This window comes from Narcine bancroftii (genome assembly GCF_036971445.1).
Source record: "Narcine bancroftii isolate sNarBan1 chromosome 12 unlocalized genomic scaffold, sNarBan1.hap1 SUPER_12_unloc_2, whole genome shotgun sequence".
Taxonomy (NCBI): domain Eukaryota; kingdom Metazoa; phylum Chordata; class Chondrichthyes; order Torpediniformes; family Narcinidae; genus Narcine; species Narcine bancroftii.
The window spans coordinates 3542592-3564998 of NW_027211808.1; the positions used below are offsets into that span (position 1 = coordinate 3542592).

Genomic DNA, 22407 nt, shown 5'->3' on the forward strand with positions numbered 1-22407 from the left:
AGAATCAAACTTTAACTTTGCTGTGTGTACTCAGTTAACCTATTTAATCCCCTTCCAAGTGCACGTGTGTGTAATTTATGTGTAAGTTCAGCAAAGTTTTTTGGTTCACAGTGCAATCTCACTGGTTGCAGTCAATTCTTGTACTGTGCACAGAAGTTAATATTAATAAAGTTCACCAGGCTTTGATGATTAACATAAATGTTTACCACTGAGAAGGGTTTTTATTGGTCTACAGAGAAAGAGTTTTTCTTGTTTCAGGTCACTACAGGACTCCCTTTTGTTTCTCCATTTCCAAGGGAAACACCAAACATCCAGACCTCTCCTTTGACCAGGCTGTTTTACAAAGCTTTCCAGCTTGTCCATCTGTGTCTCTCCTCTCTCTCTCATTTCTCCCAACTTAGAGAGCAAAGCCTGTTTTTTATGTGCCTCCCTGCCTGTAAAGATCACATGACCTGCATGTTGTTACATTTGTTGCCTTTTGCAAATAACAGTATTATGAAATTCTGAGCATTCTTGCAAAAGCTCCTACAAAAATTGTGTTTTGAAGTGTTTGTGTGACCTGCTCTAATAAACCTTTCCCAATTTATTTCCCAAATACCTTTATATACTCTGTCCAAATAAGAACAGTATCAGTTAATCAATCCAAGAGACAATTAGATCTAAACTGATTGGAATTGGAAATCATACAATTTTTCATTTGTTTACTTTCTCTTGTACAATGCAGAATAAAATTATCCGTATTTCCAAAGAAAGGACTGTTTATCAATTGGTCTATAATGGGTCTACTTTATTTTTCTCAAGAATATTGCTAATGTGACAAGTCATCGCTGAGTGATGAAAATTATGCATGTATCGTCACTTGAATTACATGAAATGGTTTTAAATGATTTTCGACAAAATTTTAATCTATCCAGTGGATAGAGAAATGCTTTTGAAAATAGATATTTAACTTCCATATTCAGTGAACCGTATATTTCCAGAATATTTTCTGATCTCCAATATTGTCAGTTCTATTTTTATTCTCTAATTACTACTTACTTTAAAAGTCTACTCTCAAGTTTTCTATTTTTTCATGACTGCCATTTTTCTAACCTCTCTCCATACATGATTTTTGCCATTGATTATGTGCCTGTCTGTTTTCACTCCATTTTCGGTTTCTCCAAGACATTTTTAATGCATTTACAATGGAGCAATTTTTGCTCTGAGGAAGTGCAGTGCACAGAAACACTGGTGCATTTCATTGAATCACATTAGTCATTGTGCTCCCTCACATGCTATTGCTCAGACTGTTCTCCTTCACTGTCTGATAAATACTTTTGCACCTCTATTCTGATTCCATTGGTGCAAAGGTTCACGTCACCAAACCTTATCTCACATTCTTCTGGTCATTCTTGAACTGTGACATCAGATTAACAGAAGCATTGGTACAGGGAGACCATGCTCAAACTCTCGAGAACCCCACAAAAGCACCACTTCTTGGATGCTGTCTCAACAGCCTGTCAACTCCCAGCTTACAGGAGCTACAAAGTATTCACAGCTCATAGCTGTCCTGAAATATCCCATAATTGGCACATGTGAAGAGGCATGTGGCTTCTCTACAAGAATAACCAGGACCAATTTGATTAAAATATGAGTTACAGTCACAAAAGTATTCCTAGAATGAATTCTCCAACTTTATTCAAGGAAAATTAAACAATCCTACAGGCACTTGAAGGCTAATGATCTGCAGTGTTTTGAGAAGCACAAAGGACCCCAAAAGACATTCACCAAGAGAAGTACTTTTTAAAACAAAAGTTGTTTTTAATCAACTTTAAACATGAAAATAGAATCAAACTTTAACTTATCTCTATAATTAACTAACCCAAATTAACCCTCTTCTAATTCTAAGCATGTGTATGATGTGTGTGTATATTTAAGAAAAGTTCTTTGGTTCAAAGTTCAATCGCACTTCTCCTTCTTCCAAGTTCTCTGATTGCAGGCAATTCTTATACTGTGCACAGAATTTAACATGTATAAAGTTCAACAGGCTTTGGTCCTCAAAAGGTAAATGTTTACCACTCACCATCTCCCCAGAGGCCTCCTTATGGCCTGATCCACCACCATAAGGAGGTAATGAGCCACGTGTGTATTGCTTTACTTGGCCAGTTCCGCCAACATTTTCTTCAGCTCGTGCCATGCAAACCACTCTGTGACCATCCGCACGGTTGTCTTTACCACTGGGTGAGCGAGGTCATGTATCATACTGAATACCTTCACCCTCCAGTGTGGCGGGAACCACCAGGCACAGTGTGCCTATTGATACGTCGCAGAGCAATGTGTCTGAGCTGCTGGGCACCCGGACATCCTTTAGTTTGAGGCCTGTGATGGCGGTCCACAAGGTCTGCATCTCCGCATCGTTCCTCTGTGCCTGAGCCAGTTGCTCGTAATGCAGTCCGGTCACAAGAGAGCTGGATGGAAGAGTGCATCCGCCACTACATTGTCCTTGCCAGCCCTGTGTCAGATGTCGGTCATGAACTAAGACATGTATGAGAGGTAGCACTGTTGTCTGGTGGACCATGGATCCTTGGACTTCGTCAATGCTTGAGTGAGGGGCTTGTGATCCATGAAGGCTGAACAGCCTGCTATCTCGAGGAAATAGTGGAAATGGTGGATGGCCAAATACAGTGCCAGAAGCTTCCGGTCTAAAGCGCTGTATTTGAGCTCTGGCAGACGCAGCTGCTTGCTGAAAAAGGCCAGCAGGCGCCATTGTCCATCAAACCACTGTTCAAGATGCCCCCCCCCCCCACAACTGCCATAGCTGAGGCATTCACAAAGCAGCATGGTGCTGGCTAGAGCCTCCTTTCTCACGAAGAAAGTCCTGTCCGCCTCCTCTGACTACAATAAAGTCTCTTCCTTGGTAGCCATGAGCGCAAACAATGGGCACATGGTGCACGTGGCTCCGGGGATGAAACGATGGTAAATGTTCACCATCCCAACGAACTCTTGGAGGCCTTTCAGGATGGAAGGTTTGCAGAATTGTTGAACAGCCACTACCTTCTCTGGCACTGTCGTGGCCTCAGCTGCTGAAATGATGTTCCCCAGGAACTGGAGGGACTCCTTGCCGAACTGGCATTTGGCCATGTTGACCATGAGGCTGGTCTACCAGCTGGGCAAAGAGTTTGTGGAGGTGGACTTTGTGTTCATCGTGGTTGCGACACAAAAGTCCAAGTCTTTCCAACCGCGTCCATGAGGTCGATTGGCCTTCCTCTGTCTTGGCCTTGGGAGCGACTTGCTGTCGGCTGGCTCTTGGTCGTGGGCTTCCTCATTCTCCCTCTTCGTGTGTCAGAGGGCATCTGCACAGGCTGCTGCCCTCCTCGAGTTCATCTGTGAGGAGCAGCTGGATGTCCTCCAGCATCTATTCCAGGAATATTTGGCAGAAGATATCAGGGCCAGCATTTCGTCCATCAGCACCGATGGACTACGGTCCCCAAGCCCATCTAGGTGAAGGAGCTTGGAAGCTCGTTGCTGGGGAGTTAGGCCAAAAGTTCCAAGCAACAGGTCTTTGAGTGTGGTGTACTTGCCTGTAGCCAGGCAGTGGTGGATGATGCCATCCACCCTCACTGTCGCACATTGGTCCAGAGCACTCACGACATGATAGAACATTGTGGCATTTGAGGAGATGTTGCGGAGTGTGTTCCTGAATATGAATTCTTCAGTATTTCAAATAAGATTTATTTTAAAATGTGTGTATGTATGTAACCCACTAATCTTGCCAAATTCCTCTCAATAGTTATCCTCCATTACAGCAGTAAATTATAATTTAAAGAACATATGGAGAGATCAAAGGAAGATCAGTACTTTTTGACTTGATTAATGTTGAAAAAACAATTTATCGTCTAATGATTATTGCCCAATAGCACTAACTTCTATTGTGATGAAATTCTCTAAGAGGCTGGTCATGGCCAGACTAACAAATACCTAAGCAAAGGTCTGGACCAGCTGCAATTCTCTCATACAACTGTTCCACAGCAGATGAAATATTACTGGTTTTCCGCTCAGCACTGGATCTCCTCAAATACAGCAACTCCTACATATGTCTGCTTTTTATCGATGGCAGTTCAGCCTTCAACACCATTATTCCCTTAGTGCTGGCCAAGAAGCTTCAAATCCTGGGCCTTTGCACATCCACCCCTCATCTCCTGCAACTGCATCCTTAACTTCCTCATTGGAAGGCTACAGTCAGTATGAATTGGAAACAATATCTCCTCCTCACTGATTATTAACCTAGGCACACCTCAGGGATGTGAGCTTAGTCCACTGCTCTACTCATTATACACCCATGGCTATGTTGCCAGGCACAATTCAAATACTATGTATAAATTTGCCAATTCAGCAGAATCACAATCAACAATGAGGAAATGAACAGGCGGGAGTTAGATCAGCTCTCTGTCCTTGATGTGACCACCCAAGAGAAGCAGCATTTCACTTTTGAATCTGCAGGGCCATTTACTGCATCTGGTACTCCCATTGTGGTCTCCTGTACAGCAGAGAGGCTGGGCATAGATTGGGAGATCATTTTTTTGAGCACCTTGTGGATCTCTATGTGGATACCCATTTCCATTCCCCATCCTATTCCCTTGCCACACCAATACCTTGTGCTAACGTTAGCAAAACTAGGAGATGATTGTAGATGTCAGGATCAAATCAGGAGAACACAAACCAGTCCTCATCGAGGGCTCAGTAGTGGAGAGAGTTAACAACTTCAAATTCCTGGGTGACAACATCTCCGAGGATCGAACCTGTCCCTTCATGTTGATGCAATCATAAAGCAGGCTTACCAGAGGCTATACTTTGTGAGGTGTCTGAGGCAGTTTGTTATTTCAATGAAGACTCTCAAAAACTTCTATAGGTATACCGTGGAGAGCTTTCTGGCTGGTTGTATCAGTGCTTGGTATAGAAGCATCAACTCGCAAGACAAGAAAAAAACTCCAGAGGGTTGTTAACTCAGACTGCAACATTACGGGCATCAGACTTCACTCCATCAAGGACATCTATATGGGGTGGTGTCTTAAAAATGCAACCTCTATCCTCAAAGACCCCCACTACCAGGCCATGTCCTCTTCACTCTTACCATCGGTAAAGAGGTATAAGAGCCTAACGATGAGCAGTCAGCAGCTCAAGGTCAGCTTTTCCCAAAGATACTGTCTACTTTTACCATTTTTAAAGAAATTTTTATTGTAAGGTAGTTTATATGAATGTTTGCACTGTGATGCTGCCACATAACACCAAATTTCATGACTTGTTCATGACATAAATTCTGATTCTGATTCTGAAACAACCAATCCTCTATTCCATTGAGAGTGAACAATTGGTGGTGAACACTTGCGGGAGAGAAAGGCAGTCAATACTCTTTGGAAGGAACACTTTGAAGATTTCAGCTGTAACTCTGTCCTTGATGTGACCACCCAAGAGAAGCAGCATTTCACTTTTGAATCTGCAGGGCCATTTACTGCATCTGGTACTCCCACTGTGGTCTCCTGTACAGCGGAGAGGCTGGGCATAGATTGGGAGATCATTTTTTTGAGCACCTTGTGGATCTCTATGTGGATACCCATTTCCATTCCCCATCCTATTCCCTTGCTGACATGTCTGCCCATACCTTTCCCCCAGCTCTGTGCTTTTTCCTTCTGTCTCCTTTCTCACTTCTCTGAAAGCCAATAGGAACATTTCTGAGTGGTAACCATTTAATTGTTAAGCACCAAAGCCTGGTCAACTTTATTAATGTTAACTTCTGTGCACAGAATAAGCATTGCCTGCAATCCGTGAGATTAGACTAATTGCACACGTGCGCTTAGAATTAGAAGGTGGTTAAGTAGGTTAAGTGAATTAATAAGTTTAATTCTATTTTCATGTTCAAAGATAATTAAAAATAAAATTTGTTTAAGTATCATGGTGTATATCTATTGCTGCTGGGTTTTGAAGTCCTCTGGACTCTAAACATTTAATGGGGACTCGTCCTTTCAGATTGAAAATTGGAATTTTCAAGCTAATATAAACCTTGAGTGTGGAAAAACAGCAGCAATGGAGGTATATTTTTATCACAACCATCACCTGCAGAGCTGCAGAGCAAGAGAAAAGAGGATCTGATGGCTATTTCTAAGGCATTAAAGCTGACTTAAGTTGAGCATTGGATGAGGAAAATACAAATACAGAGGATTATAGTGAAATATTATATGTGACGAAAAATTAGTTGAGAAAGATTTAGAAAATTTTCCAGAGAATAAATCGTTTGAATTGCATTTAGAATTGGAGAAATTGAGGGTAGAAAAAGAAAGAGAAAAACAGAAGATAGAAGAATAGGAAATGAAGGGTGTTAGAGGCTGAAAAACAGGATATATGAGGCAGAGGAGGCAGAAAAATAGAGGAAATTTGAGTTAGAGGAAGCTAAAAGATGGAACGTGGAAATTGAAAGGGACAGATAGTTTCAATTGTAGAAGTTAAAAATGGAGATGGAGAGAAGTATGAGGATTGAGGGTATAACTACTGGGGAGAGGTTTTTAAGTTAGTAGAGAAGTAAATTTAATGTGGGAGATATAGATATATATTTTCAGCTTGTTGAAAAGGTTACTGAGAGCTCAAGATGGCCAAAAGTGGCCTCTAATGCTCCAAAGTGTATTGAAAGGAAAAAACACAAATTGCATCCTCTAGCTTGACTGCAGAACAAGTGACAAATTATGATACTGTTATACAAGCAGTATTGAAACTGGAACCTATGGTTCTCCTTCCTTTACTGGTTGGTTCCAGAAGCAAATAGACAAAAATTTAGGAGTTTGGTGAAAATATACAATCAATCATATGGATTTTGCTCTGAAAAAAATCTGTATGTTTCGACCATTGGTGCACGCCTAAAGGGAATAAACAATGATTTTGACAAATTGAGAGCATTTATATTAATAGAGGAAATTTAAAGGTGTATTCTAAAGGATATTAAATTATGTCTGGATGAGAGACATGCAGACATGGCAACAAGTGATTATATTAGCAGATGAATTTGCTCTAATTCACAAAAAAAACATTCCAAAGTAGTAGGCATTTTCAAAGATTTAATGTGGAATAAATTAATAAACATGTTGATAAGGTAATTATAGAGCAGGATAATAGGGCTGAAATTAAGTCTAGAGAAAAAGTTAAGAGAAAAGATAGTAAAGTGGGAAAGGACAGAACTTTTGCATTTGTATGTCATTTTTGTAAGAAACCTGGTCATGTGATTGCAAATTGTCTAGTACTGAAAAAGAAACAAGAAAAATAGGTTTTACTAGAAGCATGTATTCGAACAGTGGAACTTAAGGAGAGCATATGTTCCAAACTTGGTAAGAAGGTCATGGATGTTTTCAAATCTTTTGTGGTAGAGGGCTTTGTTTCAGTAAAGGAGGGAGAACCACAAGTTCCAGTTAAAATTCTTAGAGATACTGTGGCTGCTCAGTCACTGTTGTTGGAAAGATCAAAGGACTGACACAGGGGAAACAACTTTGATTAAAGGTGTTGGAGGGGAGGTAGAGTCAATATCGCTTCACAACATTGTTCAGAATTAGTTAAAGGACTTGCTGAAGTAGGAGTAATTTTAAAGTTACTCATGCAGGGTGTCCCATTTTTGTTGGGGAATGATTTGAGGGTAAAATTGGGTCAGTTTTAAGATTGACAAATCAGGCTAGGAAGGATGAGAGGATTGTGAGATATATTCTGCATGTCCTGTAACTAGGTCTGTGAGTAAGAAAAAAGTAAAAGGTGAAGTAGATCCAGTTAATAGAGATTTTCTAAAGTACTTTTGAAAGAACAGGGTCATTGTGAGAGTGAGGATTTCTCTTTGTCAAGGAAAGAGTTAATTCAGCAACAGAAAATAGATACAGGTCTTGTTACTTAATGGAGAAAGCAGTAAGTTAACAAGAAATTTTAAATCTAGCCCACAGAACAACTTAGGCTGTAAATAAAACCATGAATAAGATTTGTAGACAATTTTTCTGGCCTAGTTTGAGGAAGGATGTTGTAAATTGGTGCCTGTTTGTCAGATTGTGGGAAACCTAACTAGGGTCTTCCAGTGGCTCCATTACAACCAATTCCAGTTTTGGGGAACCTTTCACTAGAGTTATTGTAGATTGTGTAGGTCCCCTCAAAAAATTAAGTCTGGTAACCAGTACTTATTAACAATTATGTGTATAACGTCAAGATTTCCAGAGACGGGGGGAGGAGGGGGTGGAATGGCAAGATGGCTTAGAGGACAGACGTGCAGTCCTAATCCTCCCTAGCCATTTTTTTAAATACCCGTGTTTTTAAAATTTAAATTAGGTATATAAATGTTTTAATTCTGTTTTTAAGTATATTAGTTGTCTATATTAGCAACTAATATTAAAAAAAACCTAAAGTTCAACTAAAGAAAAAAACTACTTTTTAAAAGTCCTGAAGAACTGAGGCCTACCTGTCCAACTGGAACCACAGAGCTCCCGTCGGGAGCCTCCAAACCACAGAGAATTCCAGCCAGGTTGAATATTACGCCGGCACTGGTCTTCTCCCCTCAAGATGGTGCTGGCTTGTTGAAGAAATCGACCAATGACCTGTGCATTCGCGAAGTTCGGCGCGCGGCCAATCCAATGGAACAAGGAACCCTTGGACCAGTGCTGTTGTTGGGGGGGGGGGCGGGATTGGGGATTCATAGGAAGATGCTGGAAACTGCCCCTGCGCAGCCCCTTGCTCTGCCAGGCATACGTGGTGCTTCCAGGGTCTGAGATCTGTTAGAACGCATTTGGGCTGCAGGAGGCCCTGAGCGGTGGCACCCCGACAAGGTCGGGGTACTGTCAACCGGTGTCCAAACCCGCAGCTGCACGGGGAAAGTCTTGACAATGAGGGAACAAGAAGAGGACTTACCTTATATAGCTAGTTCACAGGAACAACTGGAGGAAGAGCTTGAAGAAGGTGGGTCTCAAGATGTGGCATTGGAATCCGGATTGAACTCTATTTTTACTGTGATGGAAGGGATTGCTTGTTATATGGATATTATGTCTCATCAAATGACTAAATGCAATCTACAATGTCTGAAGATTTATCTACGCTTAAGAGAGATGTTAATAAATCCCTTAATTCAGTAGATGTGGTACAGGAAAATTAAAAAAAATTTGGAACAGCTTTTTCTAAATGTAAAGAGCAAGTTCAAAGTAATAAAGAAAAAATAGAAAAAGTGTAAGATTCGTTTGAGGATGGGGAATTCAGAAGAGTGAATTATTTTTAAAAATTGATTCATTGGAAAATCAAAGCCAGAGAAATAATGTAAAAACTGTGGGCCTTCCAGAAGATATGGAAGGTGAAGATCCGATAAAAAAAATTTTAAGGATTGGATCCCTGAGATCTCAGACAAAGAGTTTTTTCCGAGTGTTTTGGTACTGGAAAGTGCATACAGTGCGTTGAGGAGGAAAGGATTACCAGGTCAACCATCACAAGCAATGTTAATTCGGTGCTTGAATTATCAGGATAGAGAAATGATTTTACGGTTGGCAGTACAGAAGGCAAGACAAAGTCAAATTCAATGATGATTCCGAATAATAGTTTTTTTTAATGCTGATTTGAGTCAAGAAATTATCAGACGTCGACGTGACTTTAATTCGGCCAAAGGTGTGCTGTGGCAGAAAGGATATAAGTTTGCTTTTCGATACCCTGCAGTGTTGAAGGTTTTTTATGGCAACTATCAGACTCAATTTTTTGAGAATGATCATGATGCATTGGTTTTCGCTAATTTGTTACCGGATTTACATGGTCACGGAAGAATTCACCATCATCACCTGAAGGAAGGGCAAATGGTCATGGAAATGGACAGAATGGAAAGAGTGGGAAGAATAGGAAAGATGGGAAGAAGACTGCTTTGATACACAGTCCTAATGATATTGAGGATTTGAATCAATCTTTGGGACTGGAGTCCCAGGGCTGAATGATGATGAATTACATTCTTATATATATTGTATTTCTGGCTGGGGGGAAGTGGATGGCATTGATATCTTTGATAGTCATCTGCCACTGGTGGGGTGTTCCACACCCAGTTTTTTTAGGGAATTACTGCCTTTGGGTGCTTTTTTTTCTCTTTTTTGGGGGAGGAATTAATTGTATTCCTTTTCATATTAACTTTTTTTTATAATATTAGGGTAGGGAGAGTAGATTTTGTTTATTAACAGGAGATCATTTTTTAATATTACTTGCTTATGTTGATAGTTTATTAAAATGTCTAGTTTGAAATTTACAACTATTAATGTTCAGGGATTAAATAATCCAATTAAACAAAAGAGATTTTTAGCTATATTAAGAAAATGAAAATTGATTTTGCTTTTTTACAAGAAACTTATTTTACGAAAAAGAACATTTGAAATTGAAAAGAGATTGGGTTGGTCATGTATTTTTTTCTTCATTTAACTCTAAGGCAAAAGGTGCAGCGATTCTAGTTCATAAGAATTTATCTTTTGAGTTACAAACTTTAGAAGGGAATGCTGGGAGGGTTTTTAAAGTGGACTGTAAAATTTTTAATGAACTTTGCTCAACATATACGCACCTAATGTAGGTAATGAATGTTTTATTTCAGATGCTTTTTTGTTATTAAGTCAAGCTAATGAAAATATTTTAGTTGGGGGAGATTTTAATTGTGTTTTGGATCCATTAATGGATAAATCCCCAAAATGTATCAGAAAATCAAAGATGGCGATACAAATTGTGATTTTAATGAAAGACTTACATTTGGTAGATATTTGGAGAAGGATTAATCCTACAGAGAAAGATTTTTTTTATTCTTCTAGGTATGATTCCTTTTCTAGAATAGATTTTTTTTAGTATCGGTACATTTACAGGGAAAAATATTGCAGACAGATTATAAAAGTAGAGTAATATCTGATCATTCTTTATTATATTATATTTTTCTTAGGAAAGTTCTGAGGTGCTATGTCCATCTTATAGATAGAGATTTAATAAATTTTTGTTGAAAAAACCTGAATTTGTTGCTTTTGTTAAGAAACAGGTTGATTTTTTATGTTAACTCTGTTCAAAGTAGATTTGTAGTATGGGATGCATTAAAGGCTTATTTAAGAGGGAAAATAATTAGTTACATTACTAAACCTAAGAAAGGGTATATGGCTGAAAGAATTATAATAGAAAAGCAGATTGATGAATTGGAGAAGGAAGTTCAGAAAGGAGTAACAGAAGATAGCTTTGACTAGATTGATATTGCAATATAATACGTAACAAAATTATCAATTTGATTGTTTACTTAATGGAACCAAACAACGATATTACGAATAGGGTGAGAAGGCGCATAAAGTACTTGTGTGGCAGTTGAAGAAGAAACAGACCTCAGGGGTTATTAATGCTGTTAAAAAGGATTCAACAGTTACCTATAAGCCTCAGGAAATCAATGAACAGTTTTATTCATTTTATAAAACATTATTTACTTCTGAGAAGAAACAGATTAATGGATCTATTGATTATTTTTTATCTACATTAAAGAGGATATTATAGATTTGGAAGCTTCATTCTCAGATCTAGCAAATAACACTGCTATGATGGAAATGCCTAAGGGTAAGTCACCAGGAGATGATGGGCTTTCGGTGGAATTTTATAAAGATTTTTATGAAGATTTATCTTCAGTGTTTGGGGTGGTATTACAACAAGTGACTGAACATTATGAGTTACCAGAATCGTTTTCTAGTGCTTTAATTACTGTAATTCCAAAGAAAGATAGAGATCAATTAAAGGTGACTTCGTATAGACGTATTACTTTAATGAATGTAGACTATAAAATAATAGCTAAATTGTTAGCAAATCGACTTGCTAAACATTTACATAAATTGATACATGTAGATCAAACAAGTTTTATTAAAAATAGACATACTTCGGATAATATATTTTGACTAATTATTTTGACGAAATAAAGCATACCGATGGCAGCCCAACCATCCAATGGTGGTTGGACTTGATGAGGAAAAAGCTTTTGATAGGGTTGAATGGAATTTTTTATTTAAAGTCTTGGAAAAGTTTAAATTTGGCCCTTTTTTTATTGGCTGGGTTAAAGCTTTATATACAAACCCGACTGCTAGGGTGGTGACAAATGTACAGATTTTGTCGTCATTTAAATGAACACGTTCTACTCGACAGGGTTCTCCATTGTCACCAGCTCTATTTGCATTGGTCATTGAACCGTTAGCTCAATTAGTATGGCAAAATGAGCAGATACAAGGGATGAGAGTTTTGGATGAAGAGTATAACTATATGCAGATGATATTTTGATATACTCAACAAATCCGGAACAATCTTTGCCACATTTACGGGTATGTTTATTACAGTATGGATCATTTTCTAGGTATAAAGTTAATTGGGATAAACGTGAAATTTTACCGGTAGGTGAAGGAGATTATTTAGTTTATTAAAATGTAATTAATTTGAAATGGACAGATAAAGTGAATACTGAGTATCAATCTTTATATAAATTAAATAATGTTCCATTGTTGAAAAAGATAAAAGCAGACTTAATTAAGTGGAAAGACCTTCCTTTAACTTTAATTGGCTGTGTTAATTGTATTAAAATAAATATTTTTCCTCATATTCAATATTTGTTTCAATCAATACCATGTTTTCTTACAAGAAACTTTTTAAAGGATTTAAATAAAGCTACTGGGGAGTTTTTATGAAAAGGTAAATTACCAAGGGTAGAATTAAATAAGCTTACTTGAAAGTGTGCATTAGGTGGATTGCAATTACCTCATTTTCAGAATTATTATGAGGCAGCCCAACTTAAATTTATTAGTGGTTTGATGGATGTGGATCAATCTCGAAATTAGGCTAAAGTTGAGATGGCATGTATTTCTGAAATTGCAGTTCATCAATTTATATTTCGGTGGAATATAGATTTATTACGGGAGTATAATGTGCTGATATTAAAACATCTATTGATGTTATGGACAAAAAGGAATAAGACTATAGTATCAAAAGGTAAATTATCTATTTTAACACCATTATATAATAATCAGCTTATTCCTTTTTCATTGTTTAATAGTCATTTTAAAAATTGGGATTTTAATGGTATAAAATATTACAGGATTGTTTTACTCAGTTGAAAGAGCATTTTGATATTGCTGAAGCTCTTTTTTTTGTTTATTATCAAATTCGGTCACTGGTAAATAAAATATATGGTAGAGAGATGGTTTTACCTGCATTGTCAGAGTTTGAGTCTTTGATTTCTTCTATGCCTAAAAAGGGTTATTTTTCTGTTATGTATCAAGTATTACAAGATAATATGGACAAGTCGGAATGGGAAAAATCTAAGTTTAAATGGAAATTTATTTAACTATTGTTTTTCCTGAAGATTATTGGATAAATGTATGTCATGATAGTGTTTCTTTTCTTTTCTTTGGCTTGACTTCGCTGATGAAGATTTATGGAGGGATAATGTCCACGTCAGCTGCAGGCTTGCTTGTGGCTGACAAGTTCGATGTGGGACAGGCAGACACGGTTGCAGCGGTTGCAAGGGAAAATTGGTTGGTTGGGGTTGGGTGTTGGGTTTTTCCTCCTTTGTCTTTTGACAGTGAGGTGGGCTCTGCGGTCTTCTTCGAAAGAGGTTGCTGCCCGCCGAACTGTGAGGCGCCAAGATGGACGGTTTGAGGTGATATCAGCCCACTGGCGATGGTCAATTTGGCAGGCACCAAGAGATTTCTTTAGGCAGTCCTTGTACCTCTTCTTTGGTGCACCTCTGTCACTGTGTCCAGTGGAGAGCTCGCCATATAACATGATCTTGGGAAGGCAATGGTCCTCTATTCTGGAGACGTGACCTACCCAGCGCAGTTGGGTCTTCAGCAGCGTGGATTCGATGCTGTTGGCCTCTGCCATCTCGAGTACTTCGATGTTGGAGATGAAGTCGCTCCAATGAATGTTGAGGATGGAGCGGAGTCAACGCTGGTGGAAGCGTTCTAGGAGACGTAGGTGATGCCGGTAAAGGACCCATGATTCGGAGCCGAACAGGAGTGTAGGTATGACAATGGCTCTGTATACACTAATCTCTGTGAGGTTTTTCAGTTGGTTGTTTTTCCAGACTCTTTTGTGTAGTCTTCCAAAGGCGCTATTTGCCTTGGCGAGTCTGTTGTCTATCTCGTTGTCGATCCTTGCATCCGATGAAATTCTGCAGCCGAGATAGGTAAAATGGTTGACTGTTTTGAGTTTTGTATGCCCGATGGAGATGTAGGGGGGCTGGTAGTCATGGTGGGGAGCTGGCTGATGGAGGACCTCAGTTTTATTCAGGCTGACTTCCAGGCCAAACATTTTGGCAGTTTCTGCAAAACAGGACGTCAAGCGCTGAAGAGTTGGCTCTGAATGGGCAACTAAAGCGACATCGTCTGCATAAGTAGTTCACGGACAAGTTTCTCTTGTGTCTTGGTGTGAGCTTGCAGGCGCCTCAGATTGAAGAGACTGCCATCCGTGCGGTACCGGATGTAAACAGCGTCTTCATTGTTGGGGTCTTTCATGGCTTGTTTTGCATCATGCTGAAGAAGATTGAAAAGAGGATTGGTGCGACAACGCAGCCTTGCTTCACGCCATTGTTAATGGAGAAGGGTTCAGAGAGCTCATTGCTGTATCTGACCCGACCTTGTTGGTTTTCGTGCAGTTGGATAACCATGTTGAGGAACTTTGGGGGACATCCGATGCGCTCTAGTATTTGCCAAAGCCCTTTCCTGCTCACGGTGTCAAAGGCTTTGGTGAGGTCAACAAAGGTGATGTAGAGTCCTTTGTTTTGTTCTCTGCACTTTTCTTGGAGCCGTCTGAGGGCAAAGACCATGTCAGTAGTTCCTCTGTTTGCGCGATAGCCGCACCGTGATTCTGGGAGAACATTTTTGGCGACACTAGGTATCTAGATTGATAAATGCACGATATGGAATGGTTAATTATAATTTTTTGCATCAGTTATATTTAATTCCTTAGAAATTGAAATAATATGACTTTAGTAACTCAGATTCTTGTTTTAGATGTGGTATGTGTTTTGGAACTTTTTTACATGCTGTTTGGCCTTGTATATATGTACAACAATTTTGGGAAGAAATTAAGTCAATTTTGGAAAAATTGTATAAGATTAAGTTATCATTAGATCCATTTGTTTTTTTTTATTGGGTTATGTGATTCCTTTAAAGGGATTGGGGTTGGATAAATTTAAAATTGCATTTGTAGATTTAGCCTTGTCTGTAGCTCAAAAATGTATAGCAAATACATGGGAAGATAATACAATAATTAGTATAATGCAATGGCATAATGAAATGAAAGCTTGTTTTGTTATGGATAAAATTACTTATGTTTTGCATGATAACTTTTTTTGTTAATAAGTGGTCATTATATTTGGAATATATGGATTTGGAGGTACTTTGATTTTTATTAATTTTTTTCATATATATTTCTTTGCTCTCATGAGAGCTGGCTGAAGGGGTGGGAGTGGGGTTTTCTTTTTCAATATATTTATATATATAAATTTTGTTGTGAAGTGTATTTTGTATGTTTACCAATAATTTTCTTTTTTCAATATATTTATATATATAAATTTTGTTGTGAAGTGTATTTTGTATGTTTACCAATAAATTTTCAATAAATAATGTTTGAAAAAATATTTCCAGAGGCTATATCATTAGAACTATTAAAGCCAAAGCAGTTGTAAAGGATCTGGAACAATTTTTCACAGTTTTTGGATTACCGAAAGAGATCCAGAGTGATCAAAGATCTTACTTTATGTCTTAGTTGTTTAAGCAGTTGATTTATGAGTTAGTAATTAAACAGATTACTTCAACTGCATACCATCCTGAAACTCAAGGAGCTTTGAAAAGACTTCATACTACTCTAAAAATATGGTGAGGATTTATTTTCTGGAGAATGGTAAAGACTTGGGATTAAGGTATTCATTTATTGTTATTTACAGCAAGGGAGGCTGTGCAGGAGTCAGTAGGTTTCAGCCCTTTTGAAATTGTGTTTGGGCATCAAATTAGAGGTCCTTTAATGTTGATAAAAGACAGTGGGTTAATGATGATGTACAGTCGAATTTGTTGAATTATGCTTCTAAATATGATAGGTTACAAAAAAGTGTAGACTTCGGCTCAAGAGAATTTTAAAATGGCTCATGGTAAAATAAAGCATTTATTTGATAGGAAAGCTCAAGTGAGGAATTTTAAGGCAGGAAGTAAAGTTTTGATTTTGTTTCCAACACATGACAATCCTTGTAGAGCTAGATTTTCTGGACTGTACATAGTTAAATCAAAACTGAATGAATTTAACTATGTTGTTAACACTCCAGATCAAAGGAATAAGACTCAGAATTGTCACATAAATATTTTGAATCCTTATTAAGAGAATAAAGGTAGTGGAGAGAATTCTGTATCTGAGATGTTAGTTGTTGACAGGGTTGAGAAAGTAGTGGATCATAAGACTATAGAAACAAAATCTTGTTAGGGAAATGTAAATGAAACCATGGATCCTGTGGACCTGTTTAACAAAGCAATTTTGGGAAATTTGGAGTAAATGTTAGGCCATCTTAAGGTACAAGAGCAGATACAGTTGGAAGAATTACTTTTGACATATGCAAATTTGATCCCTGATATTCCAATAAACACATCAGTGATTTACCATGATGTAGATGTAAGAGCAGCAAATCCCATAGAATCTCACCCATGTAGAATAAACATTCAGAAGAGTAACATCATGGATCAGGAAGTGGAATGTATGTTGAGAAATATTATTATTAGACCTTCAAATTTAGATTGGAGTTCTCCTTGTATTCTGGTACCAAAACCAGATGGAACAGTTAGGTTCTGCACGGATTATAGGAAGGTTAATTCAGTAACTAAAACAGATACTTATCCTATTCCAAGAATAGATGTCTGTATTGATAAAATTGGCAAAGCTAAATTTCGTACTCAGTTGGATTTGTAGAAGGGTTACTGGTGTGATCCTTTAAATGAGAGAGGAAAGAATATTTCAGCTTTTGTAATTCCATCTGGTTTATTTGAGTATAATGTGTTACCCTTTGACATGAAAAATGCCCTTGCAACATACCAGAGGATTATTTTGGCAATCCAAGAGTTAACACATTCAGATCCTTATATTGATGATTTGGTCACAAAAAGAGGTACATGGGGAGAACATCTAAGGGAATTGGACAAATTGTTTGCAAGATTATCCAATACAATGAGAACACTTAATTTAGCAAAAAGTCAATTTACAAATGCTACTGTAACATACTTGGGTTATATAGTTGGCCATGGCAAGTTGCATCTTTTCAAGCTAAGGTGAATCCAATTTCTGAATTTCCTATTCCCAATTTTTTCAAAATTTTGCTGATGTTACTCTTCCTTTAACCAATCCTTTGAAAAAAGGGGAGGGATTTATGTGGACTAAAGTTTGTCACACTGCTTTGTAACATTTAAAGGAGATGCTATGCCATTGCCCTGTGTTAAAATCTCCTAATTTTAACAAACTATTTTCTTTAGCTGTGGATGCCAGTGAGGGAGCAGCAGGTGCAGTTTTATTGCAAAAACTTAATGAAATTGACTATCCAATTGCCTAAATTTCAGAAATATTTAATGTTCATCAAAGGAACTATTCTACTATTGAAAAAGAACTGTTGTCTATCATATTTGCTCTGCAGAATTTTGATGTATATCATGGTACCTCTCATGAACCAATTGTGTTATTCACTGACCACAATCCTCTCGTGCATTTGAATAAAAAGAATAAGAACAGAAGATTGTTAAACTGGAGTTTAATATTACAAGAATATTATCTACAATTTAATCATATCAGAGGTATGCATAATATGAGAGCAGATGATTTGTCGTGATGTTAAAATACTCTCAAAAATGGGTTACTGTATTATAACGTTATATATTGTGTATTTTCATCGCTGTAGTGATCTTTTTAAGACAGTTTAGTTATAACTGAATTTTAACTTAAGAGTTAAAATTCCTTTAAAGGGGAAGATGGACAGAGTATATAGAACTGTTTGGGAGATAAACTGGGAAAGGTTTGTTAGAGCAGGTCACACACAATCACTTTAAAGCACTGAATTTTTGCAAGAACTTTTTTGCAAGTGTGCTCATAGATTCATGATGGACTGTTATTTGCAAAAGGCAACAAATATAATAACATGCAATGGAGGCTTTGTCTGCAAAACAGAATTTACTGTCTGGAAGGTTATGTGATCTTTGCAGGCAGAAAGGTGTGAAGAGATAGTGGGATTGAGTGAGAGAGAGGGAGGAGAGACAAAGACATTGGTTCCAGAGGGACAAACTGGCAAGCTTTGGAAGATGGCCTGGTCAAAGGAGAGGACTGGCTGTCCCGTATTTCCTTTGGAATAGGTGAAACAGAAAGGAACTCTATGGTGACCTGAAAGAAAGAGATTATCATCTGGAGAACCCTGAAGAGGCAAGACACTAGAGTGGCTGATTAAAAAGGAATCAGTTGTTGATGACCTGGAACAAGATAAACTCTTTCTCTCTGAAAACCAATAATAACTTTTCTGAGAGATAACTATTTACCTATTAAGTACCAAAACCTGGTCAACTTTATTAATGCTAACTTCTGTGCACAATATAAGCATTTCATGCAAGCAGTAACATTGGACTATGAACCAAAGAACTTTGATAAATTTACAAATACATTACACACAGATGCGCTTAGAATTAGAAGGTGGATAAGTAGGTTAGTGAGTCAATAGAGATGTTAAACTGATTCTTTTTTCATGTTCAAAGATAATTAAAAGCAACTTTTGTTTAAGTAACCCTTTTGTCATGGCACATATCTATTGCTGCTAGGTTTTTGTGGTCCTCTAGATGCATAACAGCAAGAAGAATAGGTTAGCAAAAACTGGAAAAGTCAGTGTTAATGCAATCAGGCTGGAGAATGTCCAGACAGAAAATTAGATATTATTCCTCCAATTTTCTGAGTGTCTTTGGTAGGGTAGATCATAAGGCCATCAACGGACATGTAAGTGTGACATAGAACCAAAATGGTTTGCTACTGGGAGGTTTCTGTCACTGGTACGATTGGAGTGAAGGTGCTCTTCAAAGCAATATTTCAATCTGCGCCCAGTCTCTCTGATGTAGAGAAGGCCACAAAGGGAGCTCTGTGTGCAGTATATAAATCCTGCAGATACACAAGTGAACTGTTGCTTCACTTGAAAGGTCTTTTGGGAGCCCTGGGCTGTGGAGAGGGAGGAGATGTTTATCAATGGAATGTTTGATTTAGATAAATCTTTAACATGGGCTAAAATAGAACTAAATAAAATAGATGAAAAATATATGCAAGAATTTATTTATAAATGGAATTCAAAATTATTAGTCGGATTAAAGATGCACCTATATTGAAACATTTAATTGATATGGAATAAAATGGATTAGGAGATAGGTGGGAAGGTTTGATTTCATGTGAATTTCTTTTATATATAAATAAACTTTTCCCTTTTACTATCAATAATCAATTTTTGAGGATTTGGAATCAAATGGGGATTAAAACAATAGAAGACTTATTTTAAAGCTGGTAAATTTATTACTTTTCAATGAAGGAAAAGTTTAATGTTCTCAATATTTTTTTTGTTACTATCAGGTTAAAGCCTTTTTAATTGACAAATTAGGCCAAAATTTAAGATTACCAAGCAGAATGAATTAGAAATATTGATTACTCAGGGAGCTATAAATAAAATCATTTCAGAAATGTATAATATACTTCAAAGAAAAGCAGATGTTAGATATTAATAAATCAAGATTGAGATGGGAAACTGATTTAAAGAAGGAAGATGAGTATGATTGTAAACTGCTGTGTAAAGATATGACAAAAATTACTAATGTAATATGTAGATTGGTATAATATAACTTTCTACATCAATTACATTAAACTCAAAAATTAAAAAGATTTTATTTAACATTGTTGGACTAATGTTTTAGATGTGGTTGAGAGATAGGTTAATTTCTTCATTCTACTTGACAATGCACCTTTTTGGATAAAAGGGAAAATATTAAAGGTAAAACTCCTGCTTGATCTAATGTTATTTTTGTGTAATATTAAAATGGTTAGTCTTAAATAAATATTAACTATGTATCAAATTGAATTTGTATAATTAGCTTTAGCTATTTCTAGCAAGTGTGTAGCTATTACTTGGAAATCAGATATAGATTTAGGAATGCAAAGCTGGCATACAGAGTTACGATCTTGTATTCCATTGGAAAAGATGACTCATAGTTTACATGATAAATATCATTTATTTTTGAAAATATGGAGCCCAGTATATTGGTTTGAAGTTTTAAAACTCTCAATAACTCATCCTGATAGTAATTTTCAGCTCTACAGTTGTTGATTTGAAGTTGTGCATGTATCTTTGACAATCTCCTTTTCTTCCTTTTTCTTAAGGGTTAGGGATAGTATGGGAGGGGCAGGGTAGTGGAGAGGGAAGGAAGGATTAGGGATATATATACCACATGTATTTTTAATATTAAAAAAAATCATTATTAATTGATAATTGTATTTGTGATTTAAAATTTGTAAATATTTGTAATTTGCAAAATATTTAAAAAAAACACAGATTCTCTTTTGTGTACAATAGTAACCAGAGGACATGGATTAAAGGTGACTAGGGGAGAGATTTAACATAAACCAGAGGGGTAACTTTTTTACATAGAAAGTGATGTGTATGGAATGGGCTGCTGGAGGAGGTGGTTGAGGCAGGTACTGTTGCAAAGTTTAAGGAAAAATTGGATAGATACATGGTTAGGATGGGCCTAGAGGGATATGGGGCAAGTGCAGGTAGGTGGGATTAATGTGAGTGGGATCTTTTGGTTGGCTTGAGGTGTTGGACCAAAGGACATGTTTCCATGCTCTAGAATTCTTTGACTCATCTATCTTTGTGTAATCAATGCAGTAAAATTCTCCACCAAATCTTCATTCCTTTAATCTGGGCTGCTTCGTTTTATAACAGGGATTTGTAATCCTTGTTCTGATTTCTTCTTCCAAGTCATTTCATTTAATAGCCACTTGAAAATTGAAATGAAGAACTCTGGTTTTCCACCACCACTTCCTCCATCTCTGGAAGAAATAAAAACCTTGATGTTACAATTTGCCATTCAGGGATCACAAAGATGGAACCCAAAATTCTTCTGTGCTTAGAACATTTTAAATTATAGTTTTAGTCCAAGCATGGCTTAAATCATAAGGATGAGTTGTGAATTTGGCTTCTAGCATGCTAAAGGCACTAGGGGCAGAAAAAAGTCTCTCCCTAGTAGATGAAGGGTCCACTGAACATCCATCTGAAGAATCTGAGCTGACTGTTTACTGTTTTAATTGGATCATTACAAAAAATTATCCTGAAGGTATAACATCATGGAATTATTTTATTTCATAGGACGTCAGAAAGGACAAACAGAACCTATGGATACCATCTTTGTTAAAAGTGTAAAGGAAGGGGGAGCTGCACATCAAGCTGGACTTTGTACAGGTAATATAAAATAGCTTGAAGTCAAGTTGTATCTTTATTTTTAGAACCATAGAACACTACAGAACAGAAAACAGACTAGTCAGCTCTTCTAGTCTATGCCGATAACATCATAACTGCTAGTCTCATTGACCTGTATCCATATCTTTATCTCCCTGACCTCGTATCCATGTATCTATCCAGTTTATTTTTAAAACTTAAGCGTGAACCCACATTTACCATATCAGATGGCAACTCTTTCCACAATCCCACCTCTCTCTGTGAAAAAGTTCCCTAAATGTTTTCCCTTTCACCCTAAAGCCATGACCGCTTGTATTTATCTCTCCTAATCTAAGTGAAGAGCCAACTCTCATTTACACTCTCTATATCCCTCATAATTTTGTAAACCTCTATCAAATCTCCCTTCATTCTTCTACACTTCAAAGGAATAAAATCCTAACCTATTATTCTTTCTCTGTGACTCAACTCCTGAAGACCCAGCAAAATCATAGTAAATCTTCTCTGTACTCTTTCAATCATACTGATATCCTTCCTGTAGTCTAGCGACCAGAATTGCACACAATATTCCAAATCTGGCTCACCAATGTCTTATTCAACTTCACCATAACATCACAACTTTTGAACTCAGTACATTCATTTATGAAGGCCAAGATTCCAAAAGCTTTCCTCACAACCCTGTCTACCTGTGATGCCACTTTCAGGGAATTATATATCTGAATTCCCAGATCCCTTTATTCCTCTACACTCCTCAGTGACCTACCATTTACTGAGTATGTCCTACCTTGCAACGCCTCACACTCTTCTGCCTTAAATTTCATCTGCTACTTTCTGGCCCATTTTTCCAGTTGGTCCAAATCTCTCTGCAAGCTTTGAAAGTGTTCCTTGCTGTCCACAACACCTCC

At 37.3% G+C, this 22407-nt stretch overlaps 1 protein-coding gene and 2 long non-coding RNA genes across 10 annotated transcripts in view; 1 reads left to right on the forward strand and 2 right to left on the reverse strand.

Annotated features, from left to right (window-relative positions):
* LOC138750127 (uncharacterized) overlaps window positions 1–8861 on the reverse strand; it is a 58908-nt gene extending 50047 nt beyond the window's left edge. For both annotated transcript variants that reach the window (XR_011349087.1, XR_011349088.1), the window contains exon 1: window positions 8453–8861. This is a non-coding gene — a long non-coding RNA (uncharacterized lncRNA). The remainder of the gene's footprint in view (window positions 1–8452) is intronic.
* The window catches only part of LOC138750126 (rho GTPase-activating protein 23-like), a 397500-nt gene that overhangs the window by 202032 nt on the left and 173061 nt on the right, over window positions 1–22407 (forward strand). For 5 of the 6 annotated variants that reach the window (XM_069912263.1, XM_069912261.1, XM_069912262.1 and 2 more), the window contains one exon: window positions 21416–21508. In XM_069912263.1, the coding sequence (XP_069768364.1) occupies window positions 21416–21508 (93 nt within the window). Of the gene's footprint in view, window positions 1–17591; window positions 17829–21415; window positions 21509–22407 lie in introns of those variants that run through there. The other variant, XM_069912267.1, reaches the window with a different exon arrangement.
* The window catches only part of LOC138750128 (uncharacterized), a 31595-nt gene continuing 30128 nt past the window's right edge, over window positions 20941–22407 (reverse strand). For both annotated transcript variants that reach the window (XR_011349089.1, XR_011349091.1), the window contains one exon: window positions 20941–21099. This is a non-coding gene — a long non-coding RNA (uncharacterized lncRNA). The remainder of the gene's footprint in view (window positions 21100–22407) is intronic.